This window comes from Lampetra planeri, chromosome 5, assembly GCF_965212315.1.
Source record: "Lampetra planeri chromosome 5, kcLamPlan1.2.h2, whole genome shotgun sequence".
NCBI classification, from domain to species: domain Eukaryota; kingdom Metazoa; phylum Chordata; class Hyperoartia; order Petromyzontiformes; family Petromyzontidae; genus Lampetra; species Lampetra planeri.
In genome coordinates, this window is record NC_136111.1 from 10361096 (window position 1) to 10380977 (window position 19882).

Here is a 19882-nt window from a genome sequence, read left to right on the forward strand (position 1 = left end):
AATATAAAGGATTTAAAAATGTATTGATGTGTCCTAGCCAAGTCTGTAGCGCTTTGCCACAGTTGTCCTCAAAATACCCACAACCATCTTAAGAACATTAGCCACGTCTGAAAAAAAAAACTGTCGAACGCGAGCAATTCACTGTATCCGAGCGTTTCCACAAGTGCCAACCACATGTGTGGGACCAAAATAAGGTGGAGAATACTGTAAGCTCTAAAGTGTCCCCCCCCCCATTTGGCAAAGAAAACGTGTGTACTCCCTCGTATAAAAGTTTCCAAGTGACCGCTTCAGTGAACTCGTACATAAAATAGCAAGTCAATAAAAAAACAACGATGACATCCCACCGATAGCACACACAACTGTGTTGTTTTTGCAACAAGGTGAAGTATCCATTTGGATATCTCGCAGTGCATTATTGCAACTCTTATTGAGAACGGTCCACGGAAGAGGATGCTGTCAGCCTGGAATCGCAACTCCGAAAGCTGCATCGGGTCCTTGTACCAAAAGTCACCAAGTTGGCAATACTGCCCCTTTACTCAGCAGGCCAGACATGGCAAGTTATGTAAATGTATGGCGCGAATAGCACAATAAATGAATACAGTTTCAACAACTGTTTTTATTGTTGCTATAGATAATGACCAGAGCACACAACCACCATGAATTTTCCTTTTTACAGTGATCCCAACCCACACTTGTGGTTTTGTAAATGGTGATATTCATTTTATAGCATGAGTTATACATAAACACAATTTGACCGTTCATTTGAGTAAGATAAATGTACACCTATGAAAGTTGTTCAATGCTGTTTGTTGATTCACTGCGGTTTGTTGAATAACCTGCACGGCCATAGATCACTTGCTTGTCACCCTGTGAATGCATTTGCCTCGACTGTAAAATACGCAAGGCTGTAGCGCCACCTATCAACAACATGTGCACACACCTATTAAACCAAACAATTACATTAACGTGCAGCCCTTTACCAATGCACTGCCGAATGGATACAACATTTCACAACATTGAAAGGCTGATAAAGTGGTTATTTTTTCTGAAGTACTGCAAAAATAAAGGACATATAACACAATATGGTGACTTTACTGCCAGAGCTTATATGACAAAGTAGCCACAATTTTGTACAGAACAGTAATGGAATGTTATCCCACAATGAGACTTGAGACCATGGTTTTGTTTTTCATGTCCTAAACTATTTTACCCAAAACATATTTGGAGAGATAGAACATCCCACTTTCCAGGGTGTCCAGGATCAGCAATTGCCAAACAATGTGGGCTTTTTGCGTCGTCACTTATGGACCGGCGTTTGTGGACGTGTTTGAATGTCAACTAATATTCCTTGGCAAGTGATATCTTTCTTCAAGAGACTTTAACCATTATACTGGTTAAAGTTCACCGATTTTAGCAGAGCATAGCTGTGATATGGAACAAACGGCTTGATCGTCAGCATTGCTTCAAGCACCCAACAGCAAATTAATGTTTAAGTCTCACAATAACATTGTTTACCATTTTAAATGAAGACAAGGCAAAAATAATCTAAATATTTTAAAATAAGGGCAACTCAACAATTGCCATCAATAGAGCATTGACTGCAGGCCCATGTTGATAAAAACGTGAAATCATTTTATAAATTGGACTCAAGAGAATTGTGGTGTCATTCCATTACACAGTGCGTATACAATATTAACAGTATTGTATGGTACCAATTGTTACCACGAACACACAAATTCATTCACTCAGATCCTGTGTAAAACTAAGATTTGGGGACAAGAGACACAAAATATCCCATTTGAACAAAACATCTCCTGTTGTGTCAGTGTATGACCAGTGTAAATACGATTGATATGCAAGTGTATACAATGGTACAGGCACACATTTTCCAAGAACAAATCACAAATCGATCTGACAGAAGTAAAAAAAATCGCATGTAGAAAATGCATTTTCGATTCATCACATGTCCAGTGGGAGGGAGATAAAACAGGCTTTTCACCAACACACACACACTCACCAGCGTGGTGAAGAGCAGTCGAACGATGCTGTGACCTCACATCGCACTAGGCGGCCGCCAACCCATTAACAGATTGATAAATATTTACAAAATGCTGTGGCTTGGCTCTCCAACACACCGGTGTGCTGTGCTAGTGACGAATGGGTATGTTCTGTTTACGTGACAACCCTTACTAGTTGGCTCTGTCGGGTGGTGGTGGGTTTTAACGACACATTTAGATATTTGCGTGATCTAACCCAAAAACCTCTATAATGGATATTGGTCGCGAAAGCCTCTGTGTTAAACAGATTGACATATAATTAGAAATAATTCAACATGTAACAGGAGATTTTGCCCGCAAGTGAAACATGCACTTGCAACTAAAATAAACAAAGCATTGTACACCCTGGGAATGAACGCTTCAATTGATTTACTTTAGCAATTTGTACGTATGCTTTATTTTCTTTTATTTCTTTATAGGGACTTGCTTACCTTTCCTATACTCTGCACTCCTATCGGTTGTTGTATTGTTTCTTGTTGTAACTTTTTGACCCACCCCTACTGGAAATCTATTTTTTTTAAACAGCTTCATAGCTCATCAGATTCCTCCAATCTAAAATAAAGATTTTGATTCGGATTCACTGAATTAAAAAACGAAATTTTTCAGAGAGGGTCTCATGGCACATCTTTGGCCAATTCCTATAATGCGTGTTAAGCTTCTTGTGGGACAAACTCAGAACCCGGAGAAAACCCACCAAGTACATGAGGGGGCGACACTCAGAGCTCCGCATGGAGAGAGACTCAAGGAAGCAATTGCTGTACCACCTGGCCCACCCAGCAGCTCGGCTCAACTTTACAACACCTGGTGATAAGCAGTCTCCCATTCAAGTACTGTACTAAGTTGCACTACCCTGGCATTGTAAATTTAAAAAAATTCATATCCAGGGCAGATTAATCTGATTTACAAATGCAAGTGTCACTTGCAATAATGTTGAAACCGGTAGTCAAAATAGTTTGCAATACGGGCACTTTGTTGTACACCAAACGTGTGTAGCGGCACTGTTTAGAACTCTTCCAACTCCTATATGGTACTACGATGTTTCTGAAGAGTGGAAATTGCAATCGACATGAGCTGTAGAATGAATACGTTTTAGAATGGGAAAATGTTCATTTCGAGCATTTGGTAAAACTAAACTCAGAGTAAACAAATTAAATACAGCGAAATGAAATTAATCCACGAGGTTTATTAAAGGACTTGGCTATCGTAAAAAAATATATACCAGTTCATCAATCACACGTTACTTCTATATTGGGGCTGTCTACCCTGGAAAAACACTTTACCAGAGAACTTTGGGTAAAATATCCCACTCAATAAAGATTTCGGAAGGACTTGAGTATGCAGTGCATTGGAGATGGCAAGGAGAGTAAGGTCCAATACACAGGAAGGTCGGTCTCCAAAGAGTTACCGGTGTAAAACAAATGTGCGTTATTTAACCCACTGATCATCAAGGGCATCCAGGACACATACGTTTTTTTATGCTGGCTTGACAACCTCTATCTGGTGCGGAACAACAAAAAATGCCACAACAATTACGCAGTACTCCACTCCAATTACTTCTCCCTATATAAACGTGTAGATATGAAACATACCACCGATTTCAGCAAGCCTCTGTGCATTACAGATTCAAGCCAGCTTACTATTATGGCAAAAGACAGCGAAAATTTTGATGAACTAAAAACCCCTTAAAATTGTAATCATAAAACTTGATAGAAAGGCAGAAATGACAGGCAATGGGGAAAAAAAACAAGTTACAGGTTTTACAAGTAAATTTGTAACAATTTAAAACTGTAGTTATGTATACAACAATTAAAAAATTTATAAAAAAAAAAGACAAAAGCACATCCAGTTTTGAAGCAGACGATGGTCCACAAATCCTTCTCGAGCACATGTTGGTCCTGTTCATGGCTGACGATTCTTCCACCGTTTGAGGCTGATGAAGGAACTGGCTCCGTAAAGGGCGGTCACGATGAAGATGAACACCTGGAGCAGACAAATATGGAGATCACTTCGGTCAACTGGTACGACTATAAAATGGCACTCTGGCTATACAATGCCAGGTTGTAACAATACGTATGTGCAAATAAAAACAATTACAATAATACCATGGGAACCTCATTTGCCAGTAAAAATATGATAATTGTTTTTTTACCCTTCTATCTGGCAACAAAACTGACACCTTTTTACAAGGAGTCATGTTTGCATAGACCGCAATACCTGCAGTCATAATACAAACAAAAGACATAACTCTGATAATGTGCACTGTCCTTGAAGTTGATTGGTCCACACCAGAGACAGCTTTCCTTAGAGCCTAGTCTTTCCTTAGAGCCTAGTCTCACATGGGTTGGACCAGATGGCGTCATCTGGTCCAACCCATGTGAGACTAGGTGACTTTACCGAAAGAACCAAGAAGATGAATCCCTGCAGTCACGAAAGCTTTAAATCTAAATTTTTAAATCATGAACCTCTGTAAAAAAAAAAATGTCAAACCAGGTGTTATACCACCTCATTAGTTTTCTTAATACGGTGCTTGAGTTTTAATACTATATCCCAGTGAACATGGAACATTGGGCCAAACATGGCATGTTTATAAAAAGGTAAGCTTCATAACGAGTTGCTAATTTACATGTGACCGAGCTATTTACAGTGCAATGCAACATGTATGTTATTTACATTAACAATGTATCATTTCATTTTTCATTAAGAATTTCGTAACACCGTGCATGTATATTCTTGGTTCTTTCGGTAAAGTTACGTAGAAGGGAAATATTAAAATAAAATAAAAAACAACTATATTAAACAATACCGTGCATGTAGTTTCAACTTCAGTGTGAAGTCAATAAAAAATAATGAGCAACTCACAGAGGGTTATATTCTGTATGCATGTTGAACTTATTTCGTACCGTGCGTAGCCAGCAGTGCCTTGAAAACAACACTTTAGTGTATGAAGAGCACCGAACTAAAACGGTAGGAATTTAATTGGTTTTTGATTGAAACGAGTTAATGTGTCTCGTGACATCATTCAACAATTATTTGTTTTTCACATTCTCGCCATTTACACTTCAACCTCTCATTGTAATAAAACACAAGTAAATACATTACTCACTGTTGCGGCGATGTTGAGCTGATACATTCTGAAATTCGACGAAAGCGATATAGGGATTTGCCCTATGCTTGCCGTTAAATAAACTTGAAGCACCGCTGCGCTGAAGTACAACAGAAATGCCATGGAATTGTAGGCAGCATCCTATAAAAGAGAAAAAAACGTTGAGGCATACATGACTTTTATATGCTCTGGTCAATGGGCCCCTCCCCTCCTCCCCCTCCTCCCCCTCCTCCCCCCAATGCAGTAAGTGCATGGTGTAATCGTAAATTGCAAAAGATGTCCACAAATGCGACCTTTTCACATACAGTAGAGGAGAACGCTTATTCTCAGCCTTATTATCCGTAACCAATATTAACCACGGCAGCTATAGGATCTACAAAAACTCCTATTAGCTGCAATTTTTGTTTCACTCCCCTAACCTACTATCCATGGGTTACCTGCAAATTCTTACCCCACAGATAAGAAGAACAAAATCACGGATAACCCCACGGGTTAAAATGAACCGTGATATTGGTACACCATATTACTGCAGATAGGAGCAGTTTTCCTGCATTCTCAATTTCCCCCATATATTTGCTTGCTTCTAATGTACAGAGCAGGACGTATAGCATTTACCCCCATGTTTAATGCAGTGTGCATTTTTTGTCACCCAGGAACATCTGTCCTTAACGCTCGTGACGTCACTCCACATCGACCAGCCCCCTCATTAATATTCATGAGCAGGTGACATCCTCCAAATGGACACCCCCCCCCCACCCCTCATTAATAATCATGAGTGGGTGACATCACTCTATACGGAGTACTCCCCCCCCCTCACTAATAATCATGAGCAAGTGACGTCACTCCACATCGAACAGCCCCCCTCATTAATCATGAGCAGCTGTAATGAAACCAGATACCACCACAGCATGCACTGCTCTAATCATAGCAGGTGCCATCACAGTCAGTATCCACTGCTGTAATCATAGCAGGTACCATAGTCAGTATGCTCTGCTGTAATCATAGCAGGTACCACCACAGTATGCATTGCTGTAGTGAAAGCAGGTACCACCACAGTATGCATTGCTGTAGTGAAAGCAGGTACCACCTCAGTCGGTATGCACTGCTGTAGTGATAGTAGATACTGCTATCGAGTTGGTAGATACTGCTGTATAGAGTTAGTAGATACTAAAACAGTCAGTATATACCACAACAGTCAGTCAATGCTGATACAGAGAGTATATACTACTATACAGTCAGTACATACTACTATGGTCGGTAGCTACTATAGTCAGTAGATACTACTATAGAGTCAGCAGATACTACTATACAGTTAGTCGTTACTGCTATAGAGTTGGTAGATACTACTGTAGGGCCAGTAAATACTACTACGGTCAGTAGTTTCTGCTACAATCAGTAAATACTATTAAACACGAGCAACTACTGGCTCAGTAGATACTACTGTACAGTCAGTAGATACAACTACAGAGTCAATAGATACTACTTACTCTGTTGTATGTAGGGTGTGTAGGTATATATACCTACGTGGGGGTAAAAATATTTTTTGAGGGGGGAGGGTCGACAATTTTCGGAAACCTTTAAGGTCAACTATTTACCCCACACTTTCTATCATTTTTTGGACTTTGCAAGCCTCTTATAATTTTGTTGGTGGAGAAATGGACAAACGGCCCATCGGGCTTTCACAATACCTTAGTATCTATGTATATGTAAGGTTTTTAAGAGAAGTTTTTGAAATATATTTTTCGCCCAGGCAATGCCGGGTACTTCCCGCTAGTATATTATAAAGCACCTTTATCCAAGGCACTTTACAAGGGTTATATGCGTGGTTCAATGAGGGTAGCTGGAAGTGATATGGCCAATTGGGATGGGGTATGGGGAGGGAGGTAGGTGGGTATGGGAATTACGGGTGTACCTAGGGATAGAGGGAAATGTGATCAGCCAGGGAGAAGAGGTGTGTTTTGAGGGATGAGCAGAAACGAGACAGGGAGCGTGCTTGCTGCTTAATGTGGAGGGGAAGTTTGTTCCAGTGGGAGTGGGCAAGTAGGGAAAAAATAAACAATGTGTCAATTCATGACTACTTCAGCCCACCACCGGGTGTTGCCAGAATTGTGGCAAAAATCGCACGATGATGCTGGATGTAATTGCCAGTGAAACGTCATACTACTCAAATTCTAAATGTTGGGAATTTACTCTCCAACACACCGGTGGGCTGAGGTAGTAACTAATTGGAACGTTTTATTTGCGTGACAAACCTTGGTGGGTTAACAACACGTTCATACTAACGTGATACAACCCACAAAAACGTTATTATGAGCAGCGTTGCAGTTATACTCGTAATGTATTCTTAATATTGTGTACCTTCGCTTGCTTTTAAAGTGCTGTGCTGTAAAGTTTTTGTTCAAATGTGCACTTCTTGTCCAGTATCCAGTAATTTATTTGTGCGTGGAGTAACTAATTTTCTTCAGATATTCACTTATCGCAACCTTTTCACTTTTACCTATTGCTCAGTTGTTTCTGTAATCAGGGATTTTTATAGCGTGATTTCAATGTTAAAATACATAACCACAATGGCACAAAGATATTTAAATGAAAACATTTGGCCTTTTTAAAATCTAAAAGCCCATAGTGTTAAATAAATATTTAGGCTCTTTGTCACAAAAGTTAGATTGCCATACATATTCAAATGTATAAAGCATAATAATTTTGTATATAAACGCATACATTTTCATAGCCATGCAGTCTGACATTTGCGGATGGGTATAGAGAAGTTTCAGAATCAGAAGTAGATTTTCCGAATAAAAAATAACCTATTGAGCTGTACATTTCTTTTTCAAGGTTGCGTGTGTATGTATGTTGAACTCCGTTCGCACCGTACTTAGCCAACCATGCTCATCGGAGGTGCAGGGTCGATGTGAAAAGGGTGACAGTCGAACCCGTATTAAAAACAATTTCGCCATTTTAAATACAGACGGACGCGATTGGCAGGTGCCCCCTTGTATGCATGCATTTCTGTATACAATTCATAAACGGCATCACTAAATCACCCAGAATGTGCTTTGTTTCAACAGATCTCGGGGCGCTAAAAACAGGCCGCCTTCCAAATGGAAGCCTTCAGCAGAATATCTTAAATTAATTATAAAGAGCCTGCAGCAATACAATTAAGTCCTGAACAAGTATAACCCGTAGAAACAAAGTTTTTCACTATAAATCCTTTATATGCGTGGCGGCTAGAGTCCTCTCGTCCTCTGGCTTGAGATGGCTGCCACCTATGGGTCAGATGATTGCATTGCACCATTAAGCAATTGGTATTCTTAGGTTTTTTCGGTAAAGTCACGTAGTTAAAACATTAAATGTTTTTACCTACGTGACTTTACCGAAAAAACCTAAGAATATGAATCCTTGCAGTGACGAAAGCTTCAAATTTAGAATCAATTGGTAATTAAATATAATATTTTTGTCCTAAAAAGTGTCAAATTTTGGAAAAAAATGTTCACGAACATTAATTGTCACGCACAACGAGTCTGTGTGAAAAATGTCAGCTCGATTGGATCACGGGAAGTGGATGTTAAAAAACGACCGAAAGGTTTGCACGGTCGTAAGCAAGCAAGCGAACTTAATATAAAAGATTTAAAAAGATACATTATCAGACAAAGAATCAAGATAAGATCAAATATAGAAAACTGCAATATTTCAGCCACGTTACCAGAATGAACGGTGACTGGCTGCAATGGATGGTGATGGAGGGAAGACTCGAAGGTGTTTGGGAAAGAGGGAGATGACGATCTGGCCGGACATCAAACCTTGGACCGGATGGAAGCCGTCTCAATTGAAAGGCGCAACGACGGACAGGGAGTAGTGGAAAGAGCACTGCAAGGGAATTCTAGTAAAGGAAACAGTCATTCCTCAACAGAAGAATAAGAAAAAGCAGGATTGAGCCTGAATAGTGCTCGGATGGGCAATCAGCCTTAACAAGATGTTGCAGGGTCATTGCAGGCCGAGGTGTCAGTGGGCACTGCGGAAAACTCAGACCAGTGTGGCGAAGGTTGGTTTACAAACTCCCCCACGACTCCTATGGCTTGGGGAGGGCCTCATCACACTGGCCAGAGCGGATCGGTCAAGGTGACACCCAGGGCCAGTTCAGACATCACTCTCATCACCGATCTGAGCTGTGGACGGAAATCAAATTCGAGGTCGCCCACCTGAAGTTGCAGTGCGTCAATAGATTCACCACCATTATACGGTGCATTAAAGTGCGTAGCTATTAATCGGAGTTCTAGCCATGTTTATTTTACTGCTAAAGGCAATTATTAATTTACATTATTGATTCTAATGATGGAAGGTGCTTGGTACGTTGTAAAATCACTTACACTTTGAAACAGTAAGACATTAAATGTCATAAATGATATTCCTATATTGTCAAGCATGGTTTAGCTCTCAATTTTGTTTATTCTCATTAATGTGTATATCACCAATACGATATTGTTTTTGAACATTGTATTTGGTCTCTAATGTATCTCAAACACCCCAATGTTCTGATGTACTGCATGGGGGGGGGGGGGTGCAGTATGAACAATACTAAACGATGATACAATGTAAATAAAAGAGCCATTGTCACCAAAACTGCAGGCAAAATCAATTGCATGGAATGTAACACATTGATCCTCAATCACGACGAAGTGAACCAAATCCATTACTCACCAGTGCCACCCAGGCATAGGTCTGCTGGGGGATGGACAGAAGGTATATGATGAACTGGGCGAGTGAAATAAAACACAGGGTCACCGACACGAACAGGATCCATCCGTGGGCCAGCTGCGTGGCATACACCACGTTGGTGGCCGCAATCATGATCCACACCAGAGCTCCGAATATCTAGGGCGAGAAAACACAATGAATGCCTAGTTAGTAGCATCACAACCGCCTCAAGTCCTGCACATTCATCATTTTTTAAATATTTATTGTACTTAAACGTGCGTCGTTCTATTCCATTTTAGTGAAAAATTAAGCTGACGCCATTTAAAAAATGTGACTGGATGAGGTGTCTTCGGGCCGGTGCTACCGAGGCTCCTGCATTTGCATCTGTGGTTTCAGCCACCCGTGAATAACCCGGGTTATCACACGTGACGAGTTGATGGTCTTAACCCAGTCAACCACACCGTGACCATTAGACTTGCTCTTTGCACTGCTGGATAAAGGTCTCCAAGTTGTTGCCACCCCTCGCATTCCTGCGATCCGTGTGGTGACAATGACTGTACGTGAGTTTTGCACTAAAATGTAAAAAAAAGTTACAGCTCTGAGAATGAAACAATTAGGTTTGACTACCATACGACCAACATATAAGCAGGTTGCGTGGGAACGCGTAGAATCCCTATTGCAGGTAAGGGCACACTTAAAAGGAACCTATTGGGCAAGCAGCCCATTTTTCTCGTTGCCGATGTTTGCAGATTGAGTTCGGCTGTCGCTCTGGTTGATAATTCAGGAGTATTCGCCATCACGGTGGACGTTAAAGATCCTGTGACGTTACTCAAAAAAGAAAAAGCCATGGACCAACTGTTACAGATAACTTGCCAACTTAGTTGATTTGGGGGGGGGGGCAGACAAAGAAACCCCAAAGCAAAATCGCCCCCTCCTGGCAGACCGATGCCCATTTGTAGGCCGGTGCTGTGCATGCCGTCTACCACAGGGACAGCTGCCACTGTTGGTCACCTTGGGTGAGATGTGGTGAAAGGCTCTTTGCGTAACCGAGACATTTGTGTACCCTCACCTGTAAATGCAAATTCTTATTCTCCAATCAAGAGCTTGGGGTGTGACAGTTCCGAATGGACTTCTTCATCTCATTAACTGATGCGGTTAGCACAATTGCTATTTAAAAAAATACTATTATTTACAGTCTGTGTTCTACCCATGAAGGCCTTGCCACAACACCGTGTCAGCCATGAGGGTTGTTGGACCATATGTTCCCACTCAGTGTTGTTATGAAAATGGAGAGGCAGAAAAAATGAAAACAAAACCATTGAGAATGGCAATTCAAATCCAATACATCTTAAAATAAACCACGGAATTTGTACCTCCAGATATGCATCACAAACATGAGTCAGAAAATAGAACCAACGCATGAAAAGTATGCAAAGAAGCATGGAGGAGGTGCATGCTTTGAATTACACAAAGACAAAGAGAACATGGTTAAGACAACATATACAAATTATACATCGTATTGAAAGTTTATGAAAATGGGCAGCACTGGACTGTGGGAGATTTCTTAAATCGCTGCAACTCTTTCCACCCTGCACTATAAAATGGGCACACCACAGTTGCTTGGTAGGTCATGTCTGGTGGTGGGGTAAAGTGTGGGTACTCGTACCTCTTTCAAAAGCATTTGGCCAGCTTGGAAGTGGAGGCCAAAATTCGCTGTGAAGAAGGGCTCTCTGGAGCTCGCTCCAGTGGGGGGGTCCTTCCATCAGCGATGAGGAAATCATTGCATTGCTGTTTTGTTGCCTCCAAGTGGCACCACGATGGCAAGATGTTAACTACCTCGCCTAGTATACAGAAGGCGGTGGGGGTTCGATCCTGACCCTGACGCCTGGATATTTGGAGTTTGCGTGTACTCCCATTGGTCGCGTGGAATTTTATCCGGGTCCACTGGTGTTTCCTTCTACATTTTGAGAGTTTTTGGCTGCTATAAATTGCCACATAAGACACTTCGTTAAGCTATCATGTGTGGCCAGGGCGATTCTGAAAAATGGTTATGAAGCTCGGTGGGCCTTACCTGGTAAAATAACAAATAGTATTAGTCGTAGTAATAGTAGTAGGATACATGCGAGAAGGGATGATGGCTGTTAGTTGAAACTAACAATGCACAGGCAGCTAAATGAGGATATGCGGCCGAGAGGATGTTCACGACTGACGGAGGAGCGGTGAGATTAACTCTCGTACAGGAGCTACTGGAGATGGCTTGTTGCTGCATCACAAGGTCATCAAAAAAGCCGATGGCTTGGGGTTGCCTTCATCCAGCATGAGAAAGCTCAAGGCCGACGATGATGATGATGATGAGATATGCAACTGATTATGGCAGAGGGCAAACTCTGAATTTCCATGCTGAGAGCTCAAATCGTAAATCCATTAATTATCATTTATATTACAATCTAATATCATTGCACTGTAGATTTGTACCTGCACAGTACATTTCTGAACAGATGTACAGTAGTTGTAACCGCCAGACAGATGTATGCTTAAGGATCAGGGTGGAAAGAAACTGTAGAGTAAATATAATTGACAACCGATGGGAACGCAGCCCAGATTGACAACAGAAAATGTAATGTTCATCCAGTCAGACAGGTACATCACACTGTACTTCAGCATGCAATACAAATCAAAACAGGCTTTTTCTTTAAAAGGGAAGCTTTCCTTTCATCTTTGCAGGAAATCTATTGGCGAAATAACTCAAGTCGATTGTGCTCATTGAACAATTGCGTCTTATACTGGCATTGAAGGAGAATATATTTATATATTTGTGTTCGTGTATTTCGCCGGGGTTTGACATTCAACCTGCTCTTTACTGCAATTGAGAAATGTTAAAACAATTAGGAGGGTGACCAGCGGCACTCCCTAGCACCTGTTTAGAGAATTTCATTCTATTTTAAAAGCATCCTGAGGCTTGTTCTCACAAGCCTCATTCCTAATTCACATATCAAACTCTCGTATTTATTACACAAACCATCAGCCACATGGCCTTCCGGGAGTGCATCATTTCAGCAGCATTGTTTCAGCAGCACCAAACGCTGGACCGGGTTTGACATCGGTATCTCATCAGCACTCCGGCATGCCAAATTCGATGCTGGTTAACTGCCCATCTTACAGGTAACGACCCTTTCCTCCCGATATGGGGTCAAAGTTTGGCAGGAAATTATATGATATGTTACGTAGTATTATTTTGTTGTCATACCTCGTGGATGGATGTCTTTCTGCTTTAAAATAATTGCTTTATGTTTATTTAAAATGCATGCCTAGTTGCTCAGTTCAATTGCCTGTATTTTATGCAAGAGGCATTTATCTTTCTATAGTCAAGCCCAGTGGCAATGTGGTAGGGCGCAAGTGTTGCTACCTTTGGGGTACCAAAAATCTGGACATATCATGGGCAGAATAATATCTCACAATACCAGAAATGGGGATAATTACATGTCGTGTAAATGCATTATCCTGAGTGGTGTATTCTTATGCAATTGACAATAACTGAGATTGCTATCGCCCTGGGAAGACTTACAGATTCATCAGCAAAGCAGCCTTAAATAAAAGATAATGATTCTGGGAACACCAGAACAGGCGGGACAACCCTCTACAATGGTCATCTCATTTGAGAGTTCATATTACAGATATAGGTCGGCTAAGGCCATCGTCTCTGGGGTCAATACGATGAGTGCAGGAAGTCAGTGGCTGTCCATTGGGGTATCTCACAAGGGTCATGAAAAATCACTGATGAGCATTGTGTGGTTCTCTCGAGGAAATCCCCACCGAGTCTCAAGATATAATTTTAAGTCGGGTTCTGACATTTATTTGCAGTAAGGGGGCGATGTTGTCACGTGTAATCCCACTTGAGTTATGTGTTGGTAATTGTTCAGCATTAGGACGTTTGGCCAATAAAATATCAGCTACATCGTCGGGTTTTTTTGGTCAAAAACATTGCAAACCTGGAGACAACTCATGCCGAACAAGGGGAGAACATACAAACCCTCAGACAGGTGTTCAAGTTGGGAACCATTATATAATGTTAATGGTCGAGGTGATTTGCCTTACAAAGTCTACTGATAGACAGCTTGTTGGCAAAGTCTATAGTGTACAGTAGGGGTTAGAGTGGGATTCCTAAAAGTGAACCTTGCACTCCAGATAAATGCACGCCACCCTAAAAAGGTGTTTTGTCCCCCTCTATAGCTCAGTTGTTTTTATCCGTTTGTCTAAACAAAGAGTTCCAGAGTGTTCTTCCTCTCTAAAATGCACCAAAAAACGATTCTACTGCGAGTTGTGAAATGAACTTTGTAAGGACATTAAACAAATGATCACCAGTGCTCTTTTTCTGCAACTGAACTAAGCTCTCCATCAGTCATGGCTAATAAAATAAATGTTAAGTATTTCCGAGTAGACAAACCTTTTTTTTCTTGGTTCTTTCGGTAAAATCACGTAGACTTTACCGAAAGAACCAAGAAGACGAATCCCTGCAGTCACGAAAGCTTTAAATCGAAATTTAAACCTTTTTTTTACCTAAGTGTGCCCGTGTTCTGACGTGCAATCGGACGATACTGATACCATCACCTTTGATGGCGTTTGAGCCAGCGGAGGAAATTCCACATAATCGTGACAAGTGCCGGTGTTTCTTCATAAGACAGTGACAACCACCACTGAATTATCTGGCAATTGTTTAATGGCCATAGATAATGATCTAAGTCCACACCCAACCAGGAATTTAACCCGCAAATCAGACGATTGCAAGTTAAGCACCATCTAATCACAGGAACACCCGGGCAGGTATGTGCCTTTCCAACACACTAAGCATATGGTTCACGTAGGCTTAGATCATGAAGTTACCACTGATGTAATGATATACAGTATAATTTCAAGTTGCAAAATATACCTATGCTGTGTCATTGCCTAGCTGACAAGTGATCACCATTCAACATTACAGACAGCAGTCAATTTCACCCATGATGCCCATGCAGACATCGCCCTATGCCAATGGTGTCCACCTATACAGCAATAGGCAGGGATTTAAATGTAGCCATGAGCGTTACCAAGCACAACAAGAATACTCAAAGGTTTCTGTGCTTTGTTCGCCAATCTGAAATCCTTAGTACAAGGCCAGCTTTTATGACAATCCTAGAGAAAATAGTTTTCTCCAGCAATCAGCGATGCATTTCCATATGCATAGCCTTGTTTATGGTGTGCAGTATTTAAGGTTGATCCAAAACAGGAGGACCCTCAAATTGTCAACAAAAAAGCGCATGACAATAGGGTTTTCCCCTTTTTTCTGGCAACAAAACAGGTGTTAAGATGTTAAAACACCAAACTGAAACCTTTTACAAGGAATCACGTCTGCATTAACCACAATGCTTGTGGTCAGAATGCAAACAAAAAAACACACTCTGATAATATATGCATTGTCCACATGCTTTGTAAATAGTTGCAATATGTAGGCTAAGCGTGGGCATGAAAGAGTAGGCCAAATAACCGTTAGAGAGGCTCTGTGGAGCTCACTCGAGTTAACTTGGCGCTTTTCTTGCGAGAAATTGCGGTGCTCCACATGTATCTATAGTCATGGTTAAATGGGAAAAGGTACCCCCCTTTAAATGAAAGCAAAAGGTGAACAAAAAAGCCACACCTTAGCCTCACAGAGCATCAGTCATCTTTACACCGTTTTCACCCATTGCCCTTCTTCTTGCATAATTTCCAAAGTAAGCCTCTGCCAACTGTGTGCCGTTTCACCTTCAGCAACAAGTCAGTTTTCATGTTCCATTGCTGGCAAAAGGGTTAAACGACGAGGCTTGGGTGTGGTTTGTGGTTACTCCTTGCTCAACGACAGTAAACGAGATGGGGGGTTGGTTGGGGATGCTGCAACTTTTATGCTTTGGTTTTAGAAAAAACTGAATTAAAAAAAGACCAGGGGTTATTTTTTTGAGTTTGGTCATGTTTTATATTAACATTAAAACGTGCCGTGTAAAGAACACACACACAAAAAAAACATTGACATTGTTCGCGGTCACCCAATGCGACAAGGTAACGGCTGTCGCGGTGTGAATGACAATTTCCTGACGAGGTATTGCCCCAGCAGTGTTCATTGCCAGTGCGATATTTTCAATGTCATAAATCGTACGACTCCCTTAATAAGTTATGCGCATATTTGACATTCTTAATGAACCTCGTTTTAAAAACCAAGTGTTCAAGGGGAGTGTTTGTTCTTAAATTGCATACGTTACATTCGTGTGCAATACATTAAAACCATCACATCCGTCGTGATGCGAGCGAGCGAGGGAGGCGGGTGAAGGCTTCTCGTTACGTACAGATTGCGATAACCAAAAAGCAGCGAACACACGAACCATGATCCCCACAAATGGGCAGGAAGAAGCCACAACACCCATACAGGTGAATCGTTCACGCAGCACACCCCCATCCCGCCCCCCCCCCGTGCAAACGCAAACACGATCCCTCAACTCCTTTACCCACCAGCTCTGGCATGATGAGAATCCCCGACAGCCTCCGACAGAGATCCGCACCGAGCGGGAGGTTGGGCGAGATGGAGGCCTGGCCATAGATATCCCCAGGTGAGGGGCCAGTGGTGTGGACAGGTGGAGGTGCATCCATGGCCGACTTCTTCTTCTTCCTCACGAGCCCTGCGAATCGCAACTGCTTCAGGTGATTATTGAGCTGCGAGCGAGCCAGAGGAGCGAGAGGGCCTCCGTGTGTGGTAGGGCACTTTGGCGATACAAGAAGCCGCTCAGACGCAGGTGGATGGGACCACCGACTTTACCGTGTGGCTGTGGCAAGGAAGAGAGCCCTCTACTGATCCTGAGCCAAGCGTCCCCCTCCCCTCTCTCTCTCTTATAAGCTGGGTGTGTTGCTCACGTCGTCCGACCTGTTCCACCTGTGTGGTCGCCCTTGCAAAAGTGCCGTTGCACAATGCCTAAGCAAGCACACGCCTCCGCCCCCACCACCTCATCCTCCTCCTCTCTCAGCTGCCAGGGGCAACATCGGCAGGTCCCGCCCACAGTCATTCCTGAATGCTTCCACGACTCTTGTTTGCCAAGGGAAGCCGAAATGAGTCTCTAGGCTGGGTTTTTTTAGGAGGGTCCTGCCAAGTTTTATTTTTATTTTGTTGCAGTGGTTGCGGGTGGAGGGATGTTGCTGCTGCTGCTGCGTGTAATCTCAATTGAGCAATTTGAAGGTGCTCGTTCAGCATTGGGATGTTTTGGCCAATACCAATTCTAGGTTAGATTTTTATCTATGGGAGGAAACCGGAGGAAACCCATGCAAACAGGGGGAGAACATAGAAACTCCACACTAAAGGTGCCCAAGTCGGGAATCGAACCCAGGCCCTTCTTGCTATGAGGCACAATTGTTACCACTGCCGCACCCTGCCGCATGCACGTGGTACAAGCGGATTTACGACTCATATCGAAAGTAAATTGCACGCACAATGAAGAACAATAATAGTATAATTTTTCAATGACCATTCAGGTTCCCTGTTACAGTCTCCTTCGGCTCTTCGTCATTCTCACAACACTCTCTCTACACAAAGGTGTTCTCTGCCGTTTGGAAAACACGTGGAGGCCGTTGTGTGCCCTGCCTGGAGGAGAGACCGCATATGCGGAAGTTTCTCGAAGTGGCATTCCTTACCGGAATCGGAATCCGAGACTATCTCTCTGTGTGCTGGGGCATTGTTATGCAGAAGCGAGGGGTGTGCCCTTCATCTGTCGAAGGGGCTTTTTTTAATTCACTAGAGCAGTCGGTGCAGTAAGTCTCCATAATATTGACCTGTGGTTGTCTCCCTGTGAGGCATGAAAAGTCAATAACCGCCAAACAATTGTGCACATGATGTTGACCGCAGATCACTCTGACTTGAGTTTATTTGGTTATTTGAGAAGTTTAATGTTTCCACTGCATGTACTGTGGTTGCACTCGGGGCCAGAATGGTAAAATATGGGTCTCATTCCTGGGAATGAATCGCCGCTTAAACTTGTGTAAAATATGCAATGACAGCATGTTGCTTGATTTTCGTTTTTTTGAAGATCCGTCATGTTAAACCACTGCTGGTTGAAGGCCTCCCCATGCTGTTTCCATCATCGGGGTTGTTTCACCATATTTCACCTCTCCTGGTCAGTGTGGGTTGGTGAAGTGGGCCACATGACCGGTTCAGATATCACTTTCCGCTGATGTTAGTCATGGCCTGGCTTCGAACGCAAGGTCATTGGGTTCTTCCCCCGCACCTCAGATTAACGCGGTTGATTAAGTACGGTGCGAAAGAAGTTCAATTACATACATAGCAGCATAGTACTATAACCCATGTGTCACCACTGCACCTTGCAATAGACGAAGTATAAATACTGTAAGGGACAAATCAACCGATAATATTTTTCCCATGAGAGTTTGAGTATCATCAACGTGTACTATAAGTAGCTGATTCATGCACCTCCAATTATCACGGTTGGCTGCGTACGGTGTGAAAGAAGTTCAACATACATACATTGCTAATGGTCGCTGACATCTCCTTTTCGATGATGCTCACAACTTTTTGTACCACTTACATTTATAATTAGAGCTCCATATTGAAGAATGTTCACAACATACTGTGGCTTCGTTGCTCCTCCCCTAGGCAGAACAAAAACATAGTGTGGGTTATTTGTGTTGTGTTTTGCAGTTGTAGGGAAATTAGATATTTTGGCGTTATTTGACTGGTGTTGCAAGTTAACTTAAAACAGTGGGAAATGCCTCAAAAATGCTGTCCCGTATTATTGCCATCAGGCCTTGAAGGAGAGCAAACAGTCTTTAAAATAAATGTTAATATTACCATTAGTTAATATTTAACTTCTCGTTTGCAAATTTTGGTGAGGTAGCATTGATAGAAAGTATCGTAACTCATTGTCACATGCCATGCAAATTCATTTTAGATTTCAACCACACGCTATTGAGTGCTCTGTTTATTGTTCAAGAGATTAAAAAAGTTAATGTTGTGATTTCAGCATAAGAGTTTAAAAGGGCGTATACTAGGCTTCAAAGTATTGGCATATACCAGGCTTAAAAGTATGGGCGTATGCCAAGCCGTTAAGTATTCCCCACACCAACTTTTAACGCATGCTCTTTAAACAAGTAGCCACTGTGATTCGCAGGAAGAAGTGACTTTTAAACTTAACCTTGCAAAGCAAACATTTTTCTACAAATATTGCACAATGTGATCCGTCAAAGCTGTTGTTAAGGTATAATGGACGTGTGTATTTTGTGTTTGTGTCATTCTTCAAAATAACTGAGGCTAGTGTTTGGAAGCTTGGATGTAACCTGCCCATTTTTTGAAAGCCAGTCAGTTATGCAACATCCTACAGACATGTACAACTACTCAGGGATACGATCTACAATTCACGAGGTGAGAAATGGAAATTGTGGGTGGAAAGGTGGCGCACTGGTTAGTGCACCTCCGATTTGCATGGTTTGGCTACGTAGGGTGTGAAAGAAGTTCGGCACACACACATAGTGGGCCGCGCGATGAACCCGATGACCTGAGTTTGGTGCCACGGTGGCGAGATGTTAACCTCCTTGCCAGGTATGCAGCAGGTCGTGGGTTCGATCCCAACCCTGGCGCCTGTATATATGGATTTTCCATATTCTCTCCATGGTCGCGTGGTTTTTTCTCCGGGTCCTCCGGTTGTTCCCTTCACATTTATGGACATTTACTTAAGAGTAGTTGGTTGCTATACATTTCCACATGATAAGCCACAGCGTTGGGCTCTCATTTGTGGCCAGGTTGCTTCTGAAAAAGGACTGTATAGTTCAGTGGGCCTTACCTGGTAAAGTAAAAGTTTAATTTAATTTTGATTTTAAACTTTTTTTTTTTATAAGAATCCTGGCCAGGGCTAACAACATTGGCAAATGATATCTGAACCAGTCCAGGGATCAACCACCTTCACCAACCTACACTGACCAGCGTCCTGAAGTATGGTCAAACATCCCCCATTCACCAACACGGTGT

General features: G+C 42.2%; 1 protein-coding gene across 1 annotated transcript; it reads right to left on the reverse strand.

Moving 5' to 3' along the window:
* Window positions 1–596: 596 nt before the first annotated feature.
* On the reverse strand, window positions 597–16727 carry LOC144718830 (myelin and lymphocyte protein-like). The gene is made up of 4 exons (XM_078594390.1): window positions 16369–16727; window positions 9859–10032; window positions 5161–5301; window positions 597–4037 (listed from the first exon to the last, which is right to left on the reverse strand). The coding sequence occupies exons 1-4, from the start codon at window positions 16504–16506 to the stop codon at window positions 3957–3959; spliced, it is 534 nt and encodes a 177-aa protein (XP_078450516.1). The 5' UTR covers window positions 16507–16727; the 3' UTR covers window positions 597–3956.
* Window positions 16728–19882: the final 3155 nt, after the last annotated feature.

What these genes read in the sequence shown, in the direction of transcription:
- LOC144718830 (XM_078594390.1), bottom strand. Translation starts at nt 16,506, where the DNA reads ATGGATGCACCTCCACCTGTCCACACCACTGGCCCCTCACCTGGGGAT. An exon ending in TTCTCATCATGCCAGAGCTG is followed by an intron (nt 10,033 to 16,368) that starts GTGGGTAAAGGA and finishes TTCTCGCCCTAG; the next exon opens with ATATTCGGAGCTCTGGTGTG. An exon ending in AGCTCAACATCGCCGCAACA is followed by an intron (nt 4,038 to 5,160) that starts GTGAGTAATGTA and finishes TGTCTGCTCCAG; the next exon opens with GTGTTCATCTTCATCGTGAC.